General features: G+C 38.2%; 2 protein-coding genes and 1 long non-coding RNA gene across 5 annotated transcripts in view; 1 reads left to right on the top strand and 2 right to left on the bottom strand.

Moving 5' to 3' along the window:
- LOC131317627 (uncharacterized) overlaps positions 1-2,633 on the bottom strand; it is a 30,384-nt gene extending 27,751 nt beyond the window's left edge. The window contains exons 1-2 of the mRNA XM_058347159.1: positions 2,153-2,633; positions 1,769-2,044 (exon numbers count right to left, since the gene is read on the bottom strand). Coding sequence (XP_058203142.1) covers positions 1,769-2,044; positions 2,153-2,186 — 310 coding nt within the window. The 5' untranslated portion in view covers positions 2,187-2,633. The remainder of the gene's footprint in view (positions 1-1,768; positions 2,045-2,152) is intronic.
- Positions 2,634-2,755: 122 nt separating this feature from the next.
- Positions 2,756-15,579, bottom strand: LOC131317625 (ubiquitin carboxyl-terminal hydrolase 9-like). 3 transcript variants are annotated; one of them, XM_058347156.1, is made up of 14 exons: positions 15,516-15,579; positions 15,028-15,192; positions 12,724-12,972; positions 11,908-12,052; positions 10,160-10,219; positions 9,945-10,040; positions 8,707-9,105; positions 8,483-8,623; positions 7,188-7,358; positions 5,663-5,920; positions 5,424-5,572; positions 4,006-4,566; positions 3,635-3,911; positions 2,756-3,382 (listed from the first exon to the last, which is right to left on the bottom strand). In XM_058347156.1, the coding sequence occupies exons 2-14, from the start codon at positions 15,177-15,179 to the stop codon at positions 3,218-3,220; spliced, it is 2,823 nt and encodes a 940-aa protein (XP_058203139.1). In that variant the 5' UTR covers positions 15,180-15,192; positions 15,516-15,579; the 3' UTR covers positions 2,756-3,217. The 3 variants fall into 3 exon arrangements, with proteins under 3 accessions (XP_058203139.1, XP_058203137.1, XP_058203138.1); XM_058347154.1 differs by having other exon boundaries at positions 15,454-15,551; XM_058347155.1 differs by lacking the exon at positions 15,516-15,579 and adding an exon at positions 15,334-15,497.
- LOC131317628 (uncharacterized) lies at positions 10,128-11,722 on the top strand. The gene is made up of 2 exons (XR_009197357.1): positions 10,128-10,314; positions 11,417-11,722. It is a non-coding gene; the product is annotated as an uncharacterized LOC131317628 (long non-coding RNA).
- Positions 15,580-18,981: the final 3,402 nt, after the last annotated feature.

Here is an 18,981-nt window from a genome sequence, read left to right as displayed (position 1 = left end):
ACCCGTCGGCTTGGACTTCTGGGGCTTCTCCCATTTCTTTTCACCAGCCTTCTTTTCACCAGCCTTCTTGTTCTTAGTTTTCGATTTGGAACTGCTAGATTCAGAGGCATTGGATTTACCCATCAGTTTGAAGTCGGCCAAACCGTCGACAGCAGCAACAGCCATAGGCAAGTCTTTGATTCCCAACCTTCGAAGCTCCAACTTCGCCCAATTCTGCAGACCCGACATAAAATTGAACAGCTTGTCCTCTTCCAACATGTTCTTGATGTCAAGCATCAACGAACTGAATTCCTTCACATAATCTCGCACCATACCAGTGTGCTTCAACCGTTTCAGCGACTCCCTTGCAAGCCACGAAGAATTGCAAGGCAGGAACTGATCCTTCAATTCCTTCTTTAGCGTCTCCCACGTCTCAATCTTTGGACGGACATCATCCTCAGATCGAGTTCTCCACCAGAGCTTAGCGTCTCCAGCGAGATACATAGTAATTATCGTCACCCGATCTCCCACTGGAACACGAGCAACAGAGAAGTACTGCTCCATATCCCAGAGGAAGTTCTCCAACTCCTTGGCATTTCAGGCATCACCGAAAGCCTTTGGTTCAGGAACTTTCATGCTAACACGAGTATCGAAACTTTCGGGGCGACCAAGAAAGGCCCTTTTTACCACCAGCAATTCCGACTCCAAGTTGGAAACTCTTTTCTTCATGACATCTGAGAGTTTAGCCATATCATTCAACACCTCTGTAAACTTGGTTTCAATCTGAGCGATGTGTGCTTCGTGTTCAGTTTTCTGAGATTGAACCGAAGCCAACATAACATCCAAACGGTCAACCAAGGTGACGCCCTCATCAGAATCATCAATACCCACAAGATCTTCCAACTGTTTAACACATTCCCGCACTGCATCCAGAGCAGCATTCGCAACCATAACTCCAACCCGGAGCTCTGATACCAACTATCACGGGGCTGAATTTCGCCTACAGATTCTGCCCGTGATGGCACCAAGTTTCCAGCAAGACTTGGTCTTAGCCAACACAGTAAAACACACACACACACACACACACACACACACACACGAGTTTGAATGAAGTCTAGCACGCACACCGTTTACAGGAACCCGTCCCAACCTTTTATTGCACCGATAATACAAGGAAAACACTTAGAGTATTAGACAGAACATCCCTCTGCCTTAGACTAAAAAATGCAGTGCCTATATAAGGCTACAATCAATAAAACGTGGCCACTAAGTAAAATGGGATCATGGGATGGCCCCATGATCTGCAGTTGACACCCCCAACTGCCCTAGGGTTGTGCTGGCACAGCCACAAGCTGCCAGCACATAGGAAAATAAAACTGCCTGGTAATAACTGCTAATAACTGTCCGATTCTGCTGGGGACACATGTCCCTGCCTGCAAGCAACATGTGCAGAATGCAGTAACCGTCAATAACCGTTTTGCCTGATCCCAATCAAGGCTGCCTGGCCAATTTCGTGATCCAACCCAACTCCAAATACTTAGCCGTTTTCTGATTGCGTCATCCCACAAGCTAGCTTCCTGTTTAGCATCCATGCCCCAATAATCATCGGGCCTTCATGTGCATCCCAACTGCCACTTGCCTAATGGACCAGTGCCGACACCAACCGACACCATCGAGTCACCTTGGAAAGACGTGTCTGCCTCATGCCTAAGTTTCCATCGGTTGGCTAGGGTGCAAGGTGCCACCGCTAGCCAAGCTTAGCAAGCCTTGAAAATCAAGGTGCTAACACCTGGCCATAACACACGCCATCCTACTCGCAAGGAGTTCTCCTTGAAGGACAGATGACATCTTGAATCTTCTATAAGAATCATCCACCATCTCCCCCCGGTGATTTTGAATAACCACCCCGTAGCATTAAAACCATTACAGTTAAAAGCTGCATCCTTGATTTTAAGGGAATCATTACTCGATTTTCTCCACGCCGAAATAGCTAGAGTAGGATTAGCATCCAAAACCAGTTCAGGACAAAACAAATGGGAAGCAAACTCCAAACGAGCATGAGCAACTGCAAAAATGCGAAATAAAACTAGTACAGACGGGCTTGATCAACTTAATTAATGGTAAAGAACTGGATGAAAACTTAAAATGCGAAATAAGGTTGCAGAGTACAAACATGGAGGACTGTTTATGCTGGTTCTTTTGTTCATTATGGCTGGCCAACATTTACAGCTGGAACCATAAAAACAAGGGGTTTGCAATCAATAATTTCAATTCAAGTTGCCAAACACAACTGTAATGGAGGATTAGAAAGATACGAAATCTTAATTCCCGTTTTAGATAAACATTGTTCGCATGCTAAAATGCAAGTCGGAACTTTAGAGTCGTTAATGAATCTCTTTGAGAGACTCCCCAAAAGTACAGATATACCGTTCATTAACTTGTCACCGGCCATAAGTTTCTTTCATTTTAACTTTTGATCGTTGAATGAAAATTTTCTTTGCCGTTCAATACCTCTTGACAAGAGGACTATTCTTTTCTTTTGTTAACAACAGTTGGGAATATGCAGTTGGGAATGTGTAATGGTTCCACAAGAAATCCTCAACCATAGATTTCAACTTTTCAATGAAGCTTACATATTTAAAGACTAACACGTGTAAGCCAATAGAAATAGACAATACACCAACACCACAGAAATGCGTATAACTTCTATACATGTTAAAAACCATAATCGCTAGATTAGCCCATGAAAGTGAACACAAAGAAGATAAGTAGAGAGTAATAGCAACAAAAATGGCATTTGACTTCCCCTCTCAGTCCAATTGACTTTGTAAGTCAGAAAGGAGCAAAACAAGTTCCACATTGCAAGTATTTGCGGAACATGTCGATGGAAAAAATGACCTTTTAAGTAAGAAGCTTCATAATTAGAATATCTAAAATCCTACCAAAAGCCAAAACCGGCGAAATTTTCTATCCAAAAACTATGATTTTGATGAAGAGTAGTACTCCAGCCATGCTTACCAGAGCCTCTCTTTACCTTGGCACCACGTTGCTGAATGACTATCCACACCAAGCCTGTTCTCTTGCCTTCAAACCAGACGGCACCAGGTTTCCTATACATCATATATCACGTTGATAGACTATTCTACCACTGGACCAAATTGTCACCTGGAGCGCAGAGGCACAAGAGCCAAAAATAATAGGCAAAAAAAAAATGAAGCCCGCACACCCAGAATACATTTCAAGGATTCACTTGATCCTGGGATGGTTTTACTGGTCCAGCATTTGGTTCAACCTTAACTCTTTGGTAGAACAACACATAAGCAGCAGAACTCTTGATGTCAGCTTCACTAACTGACGATACACGGGCATCATCAAAATGATACCAACTGTTCTCTTCAATTAACTACAAATTGAAAAAGCAAACTTTCATTAATCCAGACTGTCCAACTCATTCCGAAATTAAAGGAATAGTACTTTGGAAATGGCAGTGGCATGGCAATAGTTAGTGCATGAGAGATAGTTGGATGATGAAACCAATGTTACAAAGAGCAAGTCAACTTATCACTCTTTAATTTCCATACGAACCAGCGAGATGGACAGTTTTACCAAGAGGAAAAAATGAGAAGAACGCATAAAAAGCTCCGTTTGTACATACCTTAGCATAAGCAGTGTAATGCCCTCCACCAAGGCCACCATAGTGGTTGCTAATGGCATAGAGCTCGTAGACATGAGATTGCCCAAATGCATCCTTCGATCTCACATATTTGCTTAAATCAAGATTATGAATCGGGAAATTCACAAAAGTATCGAGTTTGTTCTTCAGGTAACGGCTGTATGAGAACCGTTTTAGGTGAAAGACTAGTACATCTGGCAACCTCCATAAGTCTAACTTCTTGGTGGCTTGCCTGTGCTCCTTGCAACTAGGGCAGTACCTACATTAAAATTAACCCAACAAATGACTATGCTATGATACTTGAGGTGAAGCAGACTAAGTTATGCAATACGAACAGGTTCCAAGTATTCTACCACATGTCATCTGGTCCTAAAGGTTCCTCCTTCAAAAATGCATCCAAGCACGAAAACAAAGAGACAGCTTCTTGCGGAGTTTTCTTCGCAATAAGTTCTACCTTGTGAACCACAGGAAGATCCTTTAAGTAACTAGAATCATACAGTTCTTGTTCTTTATAAGTCCAATCCAGCATAACATGAACCAGTTGACCAGGTTTAATGGGGGAATTCTTTGAAAGTGGCCAGCAGCTAAAACCCCTGCCGTTAGATATGCAGAGCTGAAAGTTCAGCTTCTCGGAGGATGTTCCTTCAAGTTTTCCATTTTGCATCGACTGGTATCCAAGTCCGTTATGGGTAGCCAGGCAATTTGTTGATTCATCATTAGCTTCTGAAAAAGATCCATTCTCCATGCCACCATTAATCTTAGCTGAACCAAAATATGTTTTTCGTCTCAATGGAGACAAAACTCTATAAACAGCAAGATCAATGTCAGTTCCAGTTTGTGGGTTCTCAAGATATGTAACCAGTGGTGTCAAGAAAAGCTTCCTTTGACTGCCCTCCAAATTGTCTGATGAACATCTGGAAAGCAACAAAGCTTTAGTTGCAAGGAAAAATAAAAAGAGTAGTGTATGAACAAATATTATCATAAAGAGCAAGGGCACCATGTATCATAGACAGCTGCCAGACTTCACCTAGGGGTCACATTCCCATTTCCCCCCCTATTTTCATTTCTCTTTGGGGGTTTTCGTAAAGGCTACCCCTGTAATGTAGCCCATTGTTTTCAGACCAACGAAACAAAAACATTTATGGAACATCTGAGAGATAAAAGCAATTTTTCTCAAAACCATGGATATAGACACTTCACCCCACCTACAGAAACAGACAAGAGGAGTATATATCATAAAATATGTTCAGTAACTCCAATATTGCAGAATACACAGAATGAACATAGAAACAACGAATAAATCAATGAAATTCTTTTTTTTATTGAGATTGTCCCACATCAAGAATTAATCAAAGGAAGAAAGATGCCCATAAATAACCATAACAAGTAGCAACTGTTAGCAAAAATCAACGGAGTAGGACTACGATCTTACTTCTTTTCAAGCAAAGTTCCAACATCTCCAATACTTTTAATACCCACATAATTTAGTCAATTTTATTAGTCTTTTTTTTTTTTTTTCTGCTTCATGATTTAGCATATATTTGTAATTTAGTATGATGCTTACGTAGCTTCTTTTGATCGTTACTGTCACCACCACAACAGACAGCCAACCTTCCTACAATAACAGAGCCCATGTCTTCCAAATAAAGAACGAGACAAGACAAGGCAAGCAAGTATTCAGTAGTTGCTAGCTTGAACGGATGAAACCTCGAGTTTTTTTATTTTCATCGAGAGGAAAGTAACAGCAAGAATAAAAGGAATAAGAACTTACTTTTCTAGGTATCGATGACATATCTCCAGTCTTGTTAATTCTTCCCACTTTTTTGGAAATCTGTACGCTACAAGATGTTCTCCGTCTTTTATAGAGGATAACGGTTCCAAAGGGCTATCAAAATAATGACATATATGATAATCATACACCTGCAGATTGTTTACAAAGCTTCAGAAGACCCATTAGAATAGGCAAAGCATTAGTATATAAACCACAGAAGCCAAGAAGAGATGTATTACCTCAGCAAGCAACAGACTTTCATCACTACTTAAGCAGCATGCAGTACCCAAAGCCATACTCAGATCTTTACAGCAGCCATGCTGTAAGACAGTAACAGTGTATGGCATTGGAAGAACACTCCCGTCACTATAAAATACAGTTACTGTCATTGTCCGAGTGACCGTAGAAGGTAGCGGTAATGATAAGTACATGAAGGGGTCAAATGTTATCGAAATTTTGTTGCAAACTGGGCAAACCAATGTTGATTTATATTGTCCCTGAAGATTTTGTGAACACAAGACTGTTATTCAAAGAAAGATAAAGTACAATGTCAAGTTACCAAATCTCAGGAGCAGCACCTTTACGACCTATGGCATGCAAAAAATGTAATCATACAACATGTCTTAAGGACGAAATCCTTTAAAGATTTTGTGAACACAAGACTGTTATTCAAAGAAAGATAAAGTACAATGTCAAGTTACCAAATCTCTGGAGCAGCACCTTTAGAGCATCCACAATGTAATAATCAAAACCAAAAGGTTGCTAAAGTTAGCAATATTTGCTCAAAAAAAGTGCTCACATTGTAATAACCAAACTTAGCAACCTCTTAGCAACTCATCAAATTTTGGCTTTTGAATAATCAAAACTAGCAACCTTTTTGCCAATAATCAAATTTAATGGTCCCCACATTTTCTCAACCAAGTACACCCATCATTACATAAAAACCTTATCTCTCAACAATGATTCTAGAAAATTATTTTTAAAAACTTATTTTTTTTTTCCAGAAACTTTTTAAAAAATTAAAAAAAAAATTATAAGAGTTTTTACAAAAAAAAACGGATTCCAACAGTTTTTCAAAAAAAAAAAAACTGTTTTTTTTTCACTAAACTATTTTCTTAAAAAAAACTGTTGTTTTTTTTCCAAAAAGAGTATTCAAATTATTGTCAAAAAATTTAGTTTTTAGAATTTTATAGTTGAAAAAGGTGATGTGGCAAGTTTTGGTTATCCAATTTTGATTATTACATTGTGGACCTCTACATTGCTAACTTTAGCAATGTCTTAAATGGATAATCAAAAGATGATGTGGCAACTTTTGGTTATCCAATTTTGATTATTACATTGCGGATGCTCTTAAGACCTATGGCATGCAAAAAATGTAATCATACAACATGTCTTAAAGAAGAAATCCTTTAAGTCGGGACGAGTTTAAAAGTGACTGCAAACAAATATCCGAGCTGTACGACAACACGACCTGATCGAGAGCAACAATAACCAAGTGATAATTCTAAAAGCTGCAGTAATGAACTACGTGTGCTGAAACTGCAACCACGGATACAGATGAGGAGCTTGTATAAATGAAAGAAATACCCTCAGCCAAACAAGCCAATAAAGAACCTAGAACTTTCCCGAACAAGTAATAATTTAATAACAATAGACTAACCAATTCGTTAAAACTGTTAAAGCATTCCCCTCCCTACCAAATTAATAAAGGTTAAAAGAAAAGGCAAACACGCAAATTGAGAGTACACAAGAAAATGTACTCACTTGACAAACATCAACAATTATGGAGTCATTCCGAGCCTTGTGATGTCTCCAACACTCATCCGCAACTTCCTCATCAGGGCGACCATCAGAATCCTTTATTTCAAAATAGGGCTTTTGCTTAACTCGATTTAAATCTTCATGCAGCCCATCAAGCAAGAAGGCAAGGAGTTCCTAAAGTAAATAAGTTATTGACAAGGAAAGGAAAAAAATTAACAAGTGAAAACCTTGTATGAGTTTTGAAATAATTTGTTCAAAGGGTACCAAAAAAATAAACACCAAACACAAATAGAATGGCCAGATAATAATATCAATTTCATTAGTCCGATAATGGATCCCTAGTAATATGCAATTAACTACCCACCAACAGCTCTACAGAAAAAACTAACATTAAATCCTACAGGGATGAACAACAAAACATTTTGATTAAAAAAAGAGAGGATAATTAAACATCAACATCTTGATTATCTTCTGAGAGTCACCGCTGCAGTACAAAGTATTCCTGCAAGCATACGCTAAATTTTGGTGACGGACAAAAATTATATTATCACTGTAGCAATACTCAGTTCAATCAACAAACTGTTCACAATAAGAAGCTTGTAGGCACAGTTAATTAAACAACTTCATCTGCAGAAAACACTTCTTGTTGACGAATAATACTTCAGAATGACATCAAATGCAGATGCATGGAACCAAAATCTAAGTGCATGTCCATGAGCCCATCACACTAAGTTTCATCTTCCACAAGTTCGCTCATGTTCAGTACTAAAGCATACCCCACAGCATCAGTCACATTTCTGATTCATTTTCTCCACTGGCATGTTTGGATGCCTTGGGTGAAGTGATAAATGTTGGCATCACCAATAGGAATATTATTACACGGCAAGCACCAATAGCCCGAGTTTCATACAGTTGGATATCAGAATCAATAACAGCAACTGTGAGCTCTCCCATAGCAAGTTTCAAACAATTGGACCATACCCATATGACAAGCTATGACTGCATTTCTTTTCCATATTCCGCTACAACTACTACATGACTTACTATTACAATTTCAAATGGTCACAGGAGCATTACAAAAACATACACCAATGGAAATAATTTTTAGCTATAGAGAAATCATCAGTAGCATCGAGTGACTTTTCTTCATTTAACAAAAAAGACAGATTTCTTCAGCTATTCAGTCTTTGCTTCACTAAATAATCACGAAAGCAAATATTCTGCAGATACAGTATGGCCAACTGAAAAATACATGAAAGATCTGTTAGTGCAGTAACAAGATGTCACGCAATACTAACTTGTGAATCATGCTGATTGAACCCACTAAACTGGGGAGCAAATCTACCAAGTTTTCCCTTAAATGCACGAGGGGCAATAGCTGTCCTCCCTGAAGACCAAAGCTTTCTCAGTAACTCACCAAATGCAACTGCAAGCTCACCCTGCACAACTACAACAATATTAGACGCTTTATACAGAAGTTCTAAAATAAGAACTTTCCGTAATTAATTAGAACAGCCCGTACATGTAAACCTAGAGGATTCTGTTCGTTGATCTCATTAGAGTAATCTTGCAAGAAATACTCAACAATGGGAGGCGTATGAACTAAACACTGAATCGCACTGTTCATAAAACAAGTGTTTCCCAAATTCTGCAATCCTGCAAAACCTCCCCTGTCTGCCTTCGTTACAGTCTTGGAAATATCATAACTATCTTCCGTATCCGCAAAAATTGAACTTAAAGTGCTTCGTGGGTTAAAACTGCCACCATAACTTGTAGAATGTCCATTGGACAAAGATGGGCTGCCTTCAATTGTCCCAGATGATCTTGACGGGTCTATGGGAACCAAAGCTAATTCATTTCCTGTTGAATCCATGCTAAAACAAGAGGGCCAAAATCCATCTTCTTGGACCTCCAGAAGTATCTGCAAAATAAATGCATCAAGAAACAAGCCACAAAATATCAAAACAAGTGACATGCCAAAATGGACATGTTAGTGGAACTAAAATGGAAAGAACAAGTCAGCGGCAAATCAATGCCAAGATTGATTTGATTTAAATATTTGTTCAGGAATACATGTGATGCAACACCCAAACATGTCCTTAAGATTCCAGTAGATTCTAAACGCATAACTATAAGATTCTTCGTCCAACAGAACCTTGTGAGGTTAATTATATGAGCTGGTTAAATTAAAAATAACAATAGGAAGGGATGCCTACAGAAATTTCAAAATGCATTTAAATATTTAATACAGCAGGGCAAAAAGAATATATCATACACTTGACTTATGGAATTAACTTTAGATAACAAAATCATCTTGCATTTGAGAGATAGTTTGAAACAAACCAACATCTTGATTTTCCTGCACTAGCCATTACATGAATACTAAATAACCTTTTTTGAAGATTACAGGACTTGAAGGCACCATGTTTCTAAGTTTTGCCTGCTGCCAACCAAAGTGCAACACAGACGAACTTCAAAACCATTTTTTGCATGAAAAATGGAAGTAATAATATCAACAGGCGAGTTAGCAGAGTACAAGGTCATAAAAAGCATCCAGTGCAACATTTCGCCAAAATACCATAGAGACGATAGTAAGATGGTTAGACCTTAGGACCAAGGATTTTCCGATGAGAAATAGGTTTAAGTGCATGTGCATGGTCACCCTCATTGCAGCAGAAAATTAGTCACCAGGACCAAGTGTAAATTTTTCTTCAACATTTTCACCAGCTCCAAATTAAATTCATAACCAAGGATACTTACATCTTGATCCATCTGCAGTGCAGCTTTTTCAAGAGTCTTCAGTGAATCCTGTAGAATTTCGTGTTTCTGTTTATTGAAATAGTCCCAGATTCGTGCCTGTTGCAATTTTGTAAAAGGAAAGGGGATAAGTTTCTTGAGCAGTATAACAATGATATATGGAGAGAGAGAGAGAGAGAGAGAGAGAGAGAGAGAGAGAGAGAGAGCATATAACATACCTTTTCTGGCTCTATCCCTCGAAGTGCACACACTCTCTGATAAAGCTCTTGTAAAGAAGCCTGAACAAATCAAACGGAAAAGGAGTTGAGAGAGAGAGAGAGAGAGAGAGGTTATGAGGGATAGAACATAAACCCACTCTATTATAGATTAATGGGTACTGTTGAAAAATGTATGCATTATAATTTGTGAAAATTTATATGCATCTCTATTAATTATTTTGATGATTAATTCAATGATATTTTTATTCGGCAAATACAAAATTATCGAAAAGTCGATTCCCGAATTAAATATTTTCGTGACCTTGAAATATAGCATAAAGTCTCTTGGATTCATGATTTATATTTACAAAGACTTTATTGAGCTCAATACATGCTTTAACGGTTTATTTAGATGAAATTGTGAGCCACAGGTTGACGAACCGGCTGACAAGCCGGCTGTCTGAACAGAAAGCTGTGACAACCGGACGACCACCCGGATGACCACTCTATCAAACGGCTAGTTTCCAACGGCTAGTTTCAAACGGCTAGTTTCCAACGGCTAGTTTCCAACGGCTAGTTTCAAACGGCTAATTTCCAACGGCTAGTTTCCAACGGCTAGTTTACAACGGCTAGTTTCAAACGGCTAGTTTCCAACGGCTAGGAAGCATATGGATGGCTATATAAGGCATCAAGAACTCATTAATGAGTACACATACACAAGCTACAACATTCCATATTATTGCAAGAGCAAATTCTCAAAAGATCAAAGCCAAAAATTCTCATTGTTCTTCCACTTTCATATTATTCTTGAGAGAAAATTTGTACAAGTCGTGAGCGATAATTTTCATACCTTCTTCACATACTTGTATTTCCTAAGTGAGTGTTTGAGTCAAACACTTGAAAGCTTAGAAGACCAAATTCGGGTTGGAATTTGGGTGTTATTGTTTTTGAGAAGTTTTCGGAGAAAATTCTTGCGGTTGTGCTAGCTCCTCGGGAAAGCTAGAGGCATTCGGTTCTTGTAAGCACCCGCAAGACTTACAAGTTGTAATCTTTTAAAGATTAGTCTAACCTTCAAGTAATTGCTTGAGGAGAAGTGGAGTAGGGCCGGACCGTGGACAAATCCGGACCGAACCACTATAAACGGGTTCTATCTCTCTATCTCTCTATTTTGATTGCATACTTATTGTTTGCATATATTGTTAGAGATAAATTTTTATTGGTAATTATTACTAGCAATCCTATTCACCCCCCCTCTAGGTTGCATAATTTGGGTAACAGGTACTAACTGGGCACTGTTCTTATACTCTTGTTTAGATTATTTTGTTTAACAAAATAATGACCACTTGTTTCACTTTTTCTTTTTGAACAATTGCGCATGGTTTTGTTTATTTGGAAAGGCAAGAGCAAGAGAAATTCTCAAAAGTAAATCGCATCACATATATGATGGAGCATCACTGAAGTTCATCGATTGTACCAATTTGTAGACATAAGTAAACTGATTTCATCAACAAATGTCACAGCTAGTCAATTTAAGTTGAACCTAGCATGGCAGTGGTGATATTATCATCCCATGAAGAAGTGAGAGAGAGAGAGAGAGAGAGAGAGAGAGAGAGAGAGAGAGAGAGAGAGAGAGAGAGCGCAATGACAAAAGGAAAGAACATCTAACACTTTCTTCACGTGATTGATTTTTTTTTTTGATAATCTTCACGTGATTGATTGCTAACCTAAACTGAAGCAAGGGAGGAAAGATGAACAGAAAGTAGACAAACCTTTTTACTCAACCTGATAATCAATTGCCTATTGTCTCTGGAATCAATTAACTTCAGACACAGGGGGAAAACCTCCACATTAAACTGCTTGTTAAAATCACCCTGTGAAATCAAATTCCTTGGTAATGCTGGTCCGCCCTTGTACCTAAAACCAAAATGATAAGAATAGGAAATACGAGCAGCATGACAAGAGTCATACACAACTCTTGCAAGGGGGAAACATAAAAGTGAAGGACTGAAGGTAGAAATAGCATGACATAAGAGAGTCAGAAGTGACCAAAAAGCGTGCACACTACAAACCACAAATCAATGCTCTGGGTTTCATGTATGATTCTTTTGTTGCAAATATCTTTGCCAGAATCCTATTACCACTAATATTTCTCCAAAGTCTGCATAAAACATTTTAATGCTTCAAATTTAAGAGGTCAGTTCAGCAGTAACTTTGGCTAATTCCATGTTATTTTGGAAGCAAGGGGTAGGAAGCATATACCCGAGAACAAGAACCATCTATGCTTTGATCTAACCACAAAATCGCACTCAAACCCTACTTTCTTGTTTGTTTAAATTATTTTTTGGTCCACCAGAGAAGAATAGCCTGCGATCCTCCTAAGTCACTGCCTCCTTATAAGCATCATGTTATCAATCTAGTGAATCTCCAAGGATTTTCAAAAACATTCATCATTGAGGAGAGCATATTTTAAGCATGATTAGAAAGATCTTACTTATCAAACCACATAACAAAAAAGGAAGTTCTTGACAAGAAGGGAGTTGTCAAAACAAAAACAAAAAAACAGGGAATTGAGGTCTAAAATTTACCAGCAAAAAAGCTTCTCCCACACCAGTTGAGGAGCTAAAATGTAATCACATCCTTCTTGCAATGATCTACGAAGATCCAGATCATTACCTTCTGTATCAATTCCATGTACAAGTATATCGGAGTTATCAATTGGTCCAGGTCTATCAACTGGCTTCGGCGAAATCAAAGACCGAGAATCAGCAGTATCCTTGTCAAACAAATAATAGTCAACATCTTGCCTAGTGTATCTCTCCCAGCTTGTGTACCACCTGCACAAACGGTGAAAAGAAAAAATACAACATTGTGAGAACTGTTATAAAGGAAATGAAAAAAATCCTTTAGCAAAAGTTCACCAAAAGGACCAAGAACAGAGTGACTCTGATGACCAAGGGGGCCCAGACAAATCATCCTAGATTACCTACAGTGCATAGAGACCATAATTTCCTCATAGCAAGGAACTTGAAGAATCCCATAAAACACAACGGTTCCAAATTTGGTTACACCTGCCTCCCCAAGAATTAGCTCCCTTAAAAATAATCTCCTATACGATAATGATACAAAGTTTGAGAATAAAACCTTATTATTTCAATTAGTTCATAACTGTGGGAATCCCTCAAGAGAATGAAACTGCTACCAAGGGCAACTACAAATCATCCAAACTAAGTTAACTAACCACAGCATCCTAGAAAACTCGGAGAGAGTAGCTAAAAGAGATATTTCTGCTCCAACAAACTATTACTCCACTATCACAATAGCCCGAAATCAGCAATAGAATACTGCCCTGCCTCCGTGGGAGAGCGCTTCAATACGTGAATTTGCAATCCTTTTAATCTCGGCTCTTCTAAAATAACATCGAACGTGGGGCTATAATTGTTCGCTAAGATCTTTGATTCTCTCTTCCAAGATATCCGGTATGTGTTTGATAGATGAGCAATGCTAGGGACACATCTAACTTTACATCCTCCCTCACAAGCAGGGCCAGTCCCAAGGTAAGCCCAGCAAGTTCTCGGACTCAGGCAACCCCCATGCTGGGGCAACCAAAAAAAAAATTTGTAACTTAGGTATAAATATAAAAAAGTTTCCCATTTCTAGCACAAAGCATTAGCTTGGTGCTCTGGCCACTGGATGCTGTAGATGTTTTGGGCGACCCAAGTTCGATTCCCACGCTCCGCAGCTGCCTGATCTTTTATTTGTTACTCCATTTTTGTTCTACCTAAGTTCAATTCCAACGCAAATCCCAACCTCATCTTTTCAATATTACTCATTTTTTTCTACCTCTTTTTCTTTTCCACCTAATCAACAATATTACAAAAATCAAATTACTAAATTACTTTGTTGGAAATTTGCGATTTAACAAACAAAATAGTGGAGTAATGTATAAGTGATATGTTGTTACATTTGATTAAAAGAAAAGTCATGGTTAAAATAAATAGAGCGAGCTAATTATATGGTTGTTATTGTTTCTACCTCCGAAAGACCATTTCGCAAGAGAGATCAAATAGATTGACTATGAACTCAATTGAAAATGAGGCACCGTTCATCTAAGAGCATTTTTGGGCATTTGAGACTTTTTAAGCTTTTTATGCTTTTCGAGACAGGCATTATTGTCACATACATCAACTAAAAAGCCCAAAAAACCAAATAATCAAAAGTTAGCGGCATGAGCCCCGAGTTCTTAGATAAGTAAAGTACAATGACTTAATTGACAAAAAATGCAAGGAGAAGTCATTTTCTTCGAATCGGATCGTGTTAATCATAAAGCACTATAACCGGGGTACATTTTGATGTTGAAATTTTTTTTTTTTAATGTTATTCAAGCTAAATGAACAATATTGTAACTTTGTTGGGTTTTTTTTTTTTTTTGGTACTTGCATGATTTTTTTAATTTTGTATGACATAATATTAAGTGGGCAACACAACATGAAGTTGGGCTTAGGCAACCCAAATGTTGGGCCAGCACTGCTCACAAGTGATAGTGGGACCCTGGTCAAAGTGTCGTGGGTCCCACCATCACTTGTGACAGAGGATGTAAGAAAGGATGTACACCTTGATGTGTCCCTATCATTTTTGTTGAAAGAAAGTTCTATCACTTCAAACAGAATCCTTCAGAAAGAATCCCACGGGTTCCTTAAAAATCGTGATGTTTCATATGGTGTTACCATCCTAATGTCCTACTTTCACTGCTTCAGTTTTAAAACTAAACAAATGTCTGCATACGAAATAAAAAAAAAAAAAACAGTTATCCATGACTAAGATTAATAACAATCGCAGCAGAAAAGTAAATTACCATACTTGATAACTCAAACGATGACGGTTTGGATTACCTATTGGAAACAACGTAATACAAGTTGCCTTCCTTCAAATTAGACTCTGCTTGTTTACTCAATTCCTCCACAATCCCTTTTTCCTCCTCCGGTGCCAACGGTATTCCCGATGCTCCGTTCTCCATCATATAATCTGAATCAAGCATCGTCATGATCGTCAACAATCTGTAAGGAAAACAACAGTGTAAACATCAGACGAGCATCGCATGCTGTATCTCCCAATTAGGTCAAATAGGCAATAACGGAGAACTAATAAACATCGACAGTAGGAGCTGTGGGAGTAAGAAGTTGAAGGACTAGGCGAACCAGTGATAGGGAGAATGGAACGGAGAAATCAAGGGGGGATAAGAGAGGGATAGAGGAATGCAGGGAGAGGGATATAGAGTCGAAGTTGGAAGAATGAGAGGGGGGAGGGGATTGACGAACCCTAGATTGCAGGCGCTTGGATATGGATCCAGAGTAGGAAAATAGAAGGAGAAATATTTTACCTCTTTCATCAAGATTCTACGATCCTGTCTTCGTTTTTTTTTCTTCTTCTCAATTTTGTGTTCCTCTCGTGATTATATACCCCATACATAAATTATTCCGTCCATCCGGATTAAATTGTCCCTAATTTTAACCGACTAAAAAACAGATTATATTTTTGAATTTGTAATGAATTTCATTTTCAAATATGGAACTTGTTTGATAAATCTCGATTAGTTTTATAATACAATATTTTCGAAATCACGTTAAACATTATAAATTAGAAAATATAATCAATTGAAAAATGACACAAATTCCAAAAAAAGACTATATTAAATTTGGACAGAGGGAGTATGATTTTTCATTAGCACATAATATGATAGAGATTATTCCGTACTCCTGGAGCATCACTATTTGAAGGAGTTGTTTGACAGGATTGGGAGATGCTGTCAACTTGGTAGCTGTGCCGAGCGGCCGATTCGATCGTTCATCTCGACAATCAACTGCTCAAATCTTGACCGAGCAATAGATAGTTCAGATCTGTATGCGTTCAAATTCAATCCGAGCCGTCCGTGCCAAAATGAACAACCGAATGCCGCTTAGTACCTGCTTGGCACTGGAATACTTAGCAACATCCCCAGATTCTGTTTGACAAGCCTCCACCATCACACATTTGCGGGTCCATATACTTGGGATCCCTTGGATGCTGTTGGAGCAAGACGTGCAATTTTTTAAATTTTCAAGTTGATATAAAGTGATTATTGAATGCTTTTGGAAACACCGTTACATAATATTTCACGAGTCTCTACCACTTCACGTAGTGCACACATACCATTTTTAGACTCCACGTTAATGTGTAGTGATAAAGGTTTTTGAGCATTTTGAAGCATTCGGTGATTCAACAAGAAGTACTTCCTCCGACCGGATTTAATAATTCTTTTTTAGAATTCGTGTCATTTTTTAATTGATTATATATTCAAATTTATAATGTTTTACGTGATTTCGAAAACATTATATTATAGAACTAATTGAGATCTATTAAACAAAATCCATATTCGATATGAAATTCATTACGGATTCAAAGATATAACTCATTTTTTAGCCGGTTAAAATAGAATTAAGGACAATTAAATCCGGACGGAGGGAGAAATAATTTTCGGTTGATACGACAATAAAACTGAAGGAATAGGATATGATAAAGAACAAAATCATAAATCCGGATAAATAAGAGGAAACCTATGAAAATGTAAGAGAAATAGGGCTCTTTGTCTTTGGTTCCTTTAAAAAGAATTATCTTTTTTTCGTAATGAAATCAGATAAGTCATAAGTGGATTAAAGGGCAAATCCTACCTAGAGTTAAGAAAGAAAGAGGAAAAAGATTACGTAGGTGCTTTTATTATGAAGCGTACGTCGTAACATATGTGCACGTAGGTATTTATTCTCTAATCCTTTCTATGAAAGAAAATAATTTGATTGGAATAACCAACATCGAACGCCTAACCAAAAATCTTTTTCGAAAATAATCAACTCAAATAATTATGGTAACTCGAAAGCTTATCAAACTCTTTACGAGATTATGAGTGGAAGCAATGATGTTTGAGTTTTGATGCATGCAGGTTTTTATCTTCCCCTCCATCTCCATGAAAGAAAACAGGTTGGTTGCAGTAACCTACACATCAAACGCCTAACAACTTCTTTTTTTTTTTCCAAAATAATTAACTCTAATAATTTTGGTAACTCGAAACTTGTCCAGATTATGAGTGAGCTGTTAGATTTATTCCAATTTTGTGGATTAGCATATTTCATTTATGTTAAAAGGTTCCGGATTACTTCGACTATCAAATATATGGGAGTATTTGTTTAAACCCATTTGGTTAGTGATCACCATTTTGTAATGAGTTATTTTGATGCACCTAATTTTATTAGTATGTATTTTGTCAAGTGTGGGCCTCGTGCTATATGGTTAATTTGGACCCATAATGGGCTGACCCATTTTATTAAGCATAAGAGAAGTATTTTGCTCTCATCCTATATATATGTGTTTGGCCCACTAAAGCACATATCTTTGAGACACCAGGAAAAGAGGGCAGCAAGCTCTCTCTATCTCTCACTCTAGAAAGGGGAGACGACGGTGCCTCACAAGTGAGTGTCTTGTGCTCATGTTCGATCAATCTCGCAGCCAAAAAGAAAAGGGCTTGCTGTTGCACTGAAGATCATGACATCTTCATCTCTCATAGGTATGAGCTTAAGGTTTAATTTTATTTCACATGCCATGGATTGAACCTTGAAATTAACGCTTGTTGTTTGTGCAAAATTCTAACATGAGCGTCAAGAGAACATAACATGGTAGTCCTAAAAATATAGGATTATGAGAAAAATAAGTCAGTGCCTAAGGCACCAGGCCCCACTTGAGGAATTTTGTAGCGGTACCCTATGTCACATAATGCACATGCGAATGCAGGTGCGTGAAAACGTCTTTCAAAATTCCACCAAACGATTTGAATTCGTGAGTTTGATGATTGATATCGAAAGTGTAGATCATTTTGAAGAATTATGTGACTAAGACGGTACCAAAGGGCACTAAATAATATCTTCGACAGGGACTGGTAAGTCAAAGCATTGAGGCGGCTGGCGCAAACACTCCAGCCAGTGGGAATAGGACCGCAGGCCCAGGAAAGCAGCCAACGTCATCAGGCCATGGGTGTGTACATTGGTGAATCTGGGGAAAGAAAAGAAAGTTCTATCATCGGCCTTGTTCGTTTTAGGGTCTTAAATTTTCTATTTCTCTCCACTCATTATACTAAAAAAATCTCCTTCAAAATTCAAAACAAATAGAGCCCTAAACAACTGAATGGCGAATAGGTCATTCGGCCTATTGTGTCACAAGTAGAGCGGGGTGTTGGGTCAAGTCACAAATGGTGACGTGAGGTGGAGCCACATACACAAGTGCCGAGTTCACTGTTCGGGTACATGGTATTGGTTAGCATTTTGGTCACATGGCACCAGCTGGCAGTGCAGTCAGTAGTCGTCATTCATAACGTTAAATCGAGAAATGGCTATTTGTGACGTCATTGGAGGCACCAACCAACTTGGAGGCCAATACAAGTCCTTTTTTTTGATCGGCAAAATTTTTTTATTAATCAATGAATCGAAGTTACAAAGATTAACAGGAAACGGAAAAAATGCATCACAATCATCGAACTACATCTCAACTATGTTAGCACCTAGATCAAGGACAATCATCTGCCACCCACCACCAAAGGAAGAAAAGTTGGCGAGGGGCCAACCAAAAACAAAGATTCATAACCAAAAATACAAATGGCAGAAACTTGGCATGGTAAACATGATCACATTGATGTCTTCATGATCTTCAAAGCAACACCACCCAGCAACTGGAACCCACGTAGCAAAAGAAGCAAGATTTCACCATATCAGACTTCACCTAAAACAGCAGCACCCACCAATAGATTTCTGAGACTTGATTGAAAC

The sequence above is a fragment of the Rhododendron vialii genome, chromosome 2a, assembly GCF_030253575.1.
Source record: "Rhododendron vialii isolate Sample 1 chromosome 2a, ASM3025357v1".
In the NCBI taxonomy this organism is placed as follows: Eukaryota; Viridiplantae; Streptophyta; class Magnoliopsida; order Ericales; family Ericaceae; genus Rhododendron; species Rhododendron vialii.
This window is presented reverse-complemented; position numbering and strand designations above follow the sequence as displayed.

Coding starts and splice junctions, on each gene's coding strand:
- LOC131317625 (XM_058347154.1), bottom strand. CDS start 15,524: ATGAAAGAGGTAAAATATTTCTCCTTCTATTTTCCTACTCTGGATCCA. Junction 15,193..15,453: donor CCAAGCGCCTGCAATCTAGG/GTTCGTCAATCC, acceptor TTTTCCTTACAG/ATTGTTGACGATCATGACGA. Junction 3,912..4,005: donor TTAGGACCAGATGACATGTG/GTAGAATACTTG, acceptor ATTTTAATGTAG/GTACTGCCCTAGTTGCAAGG.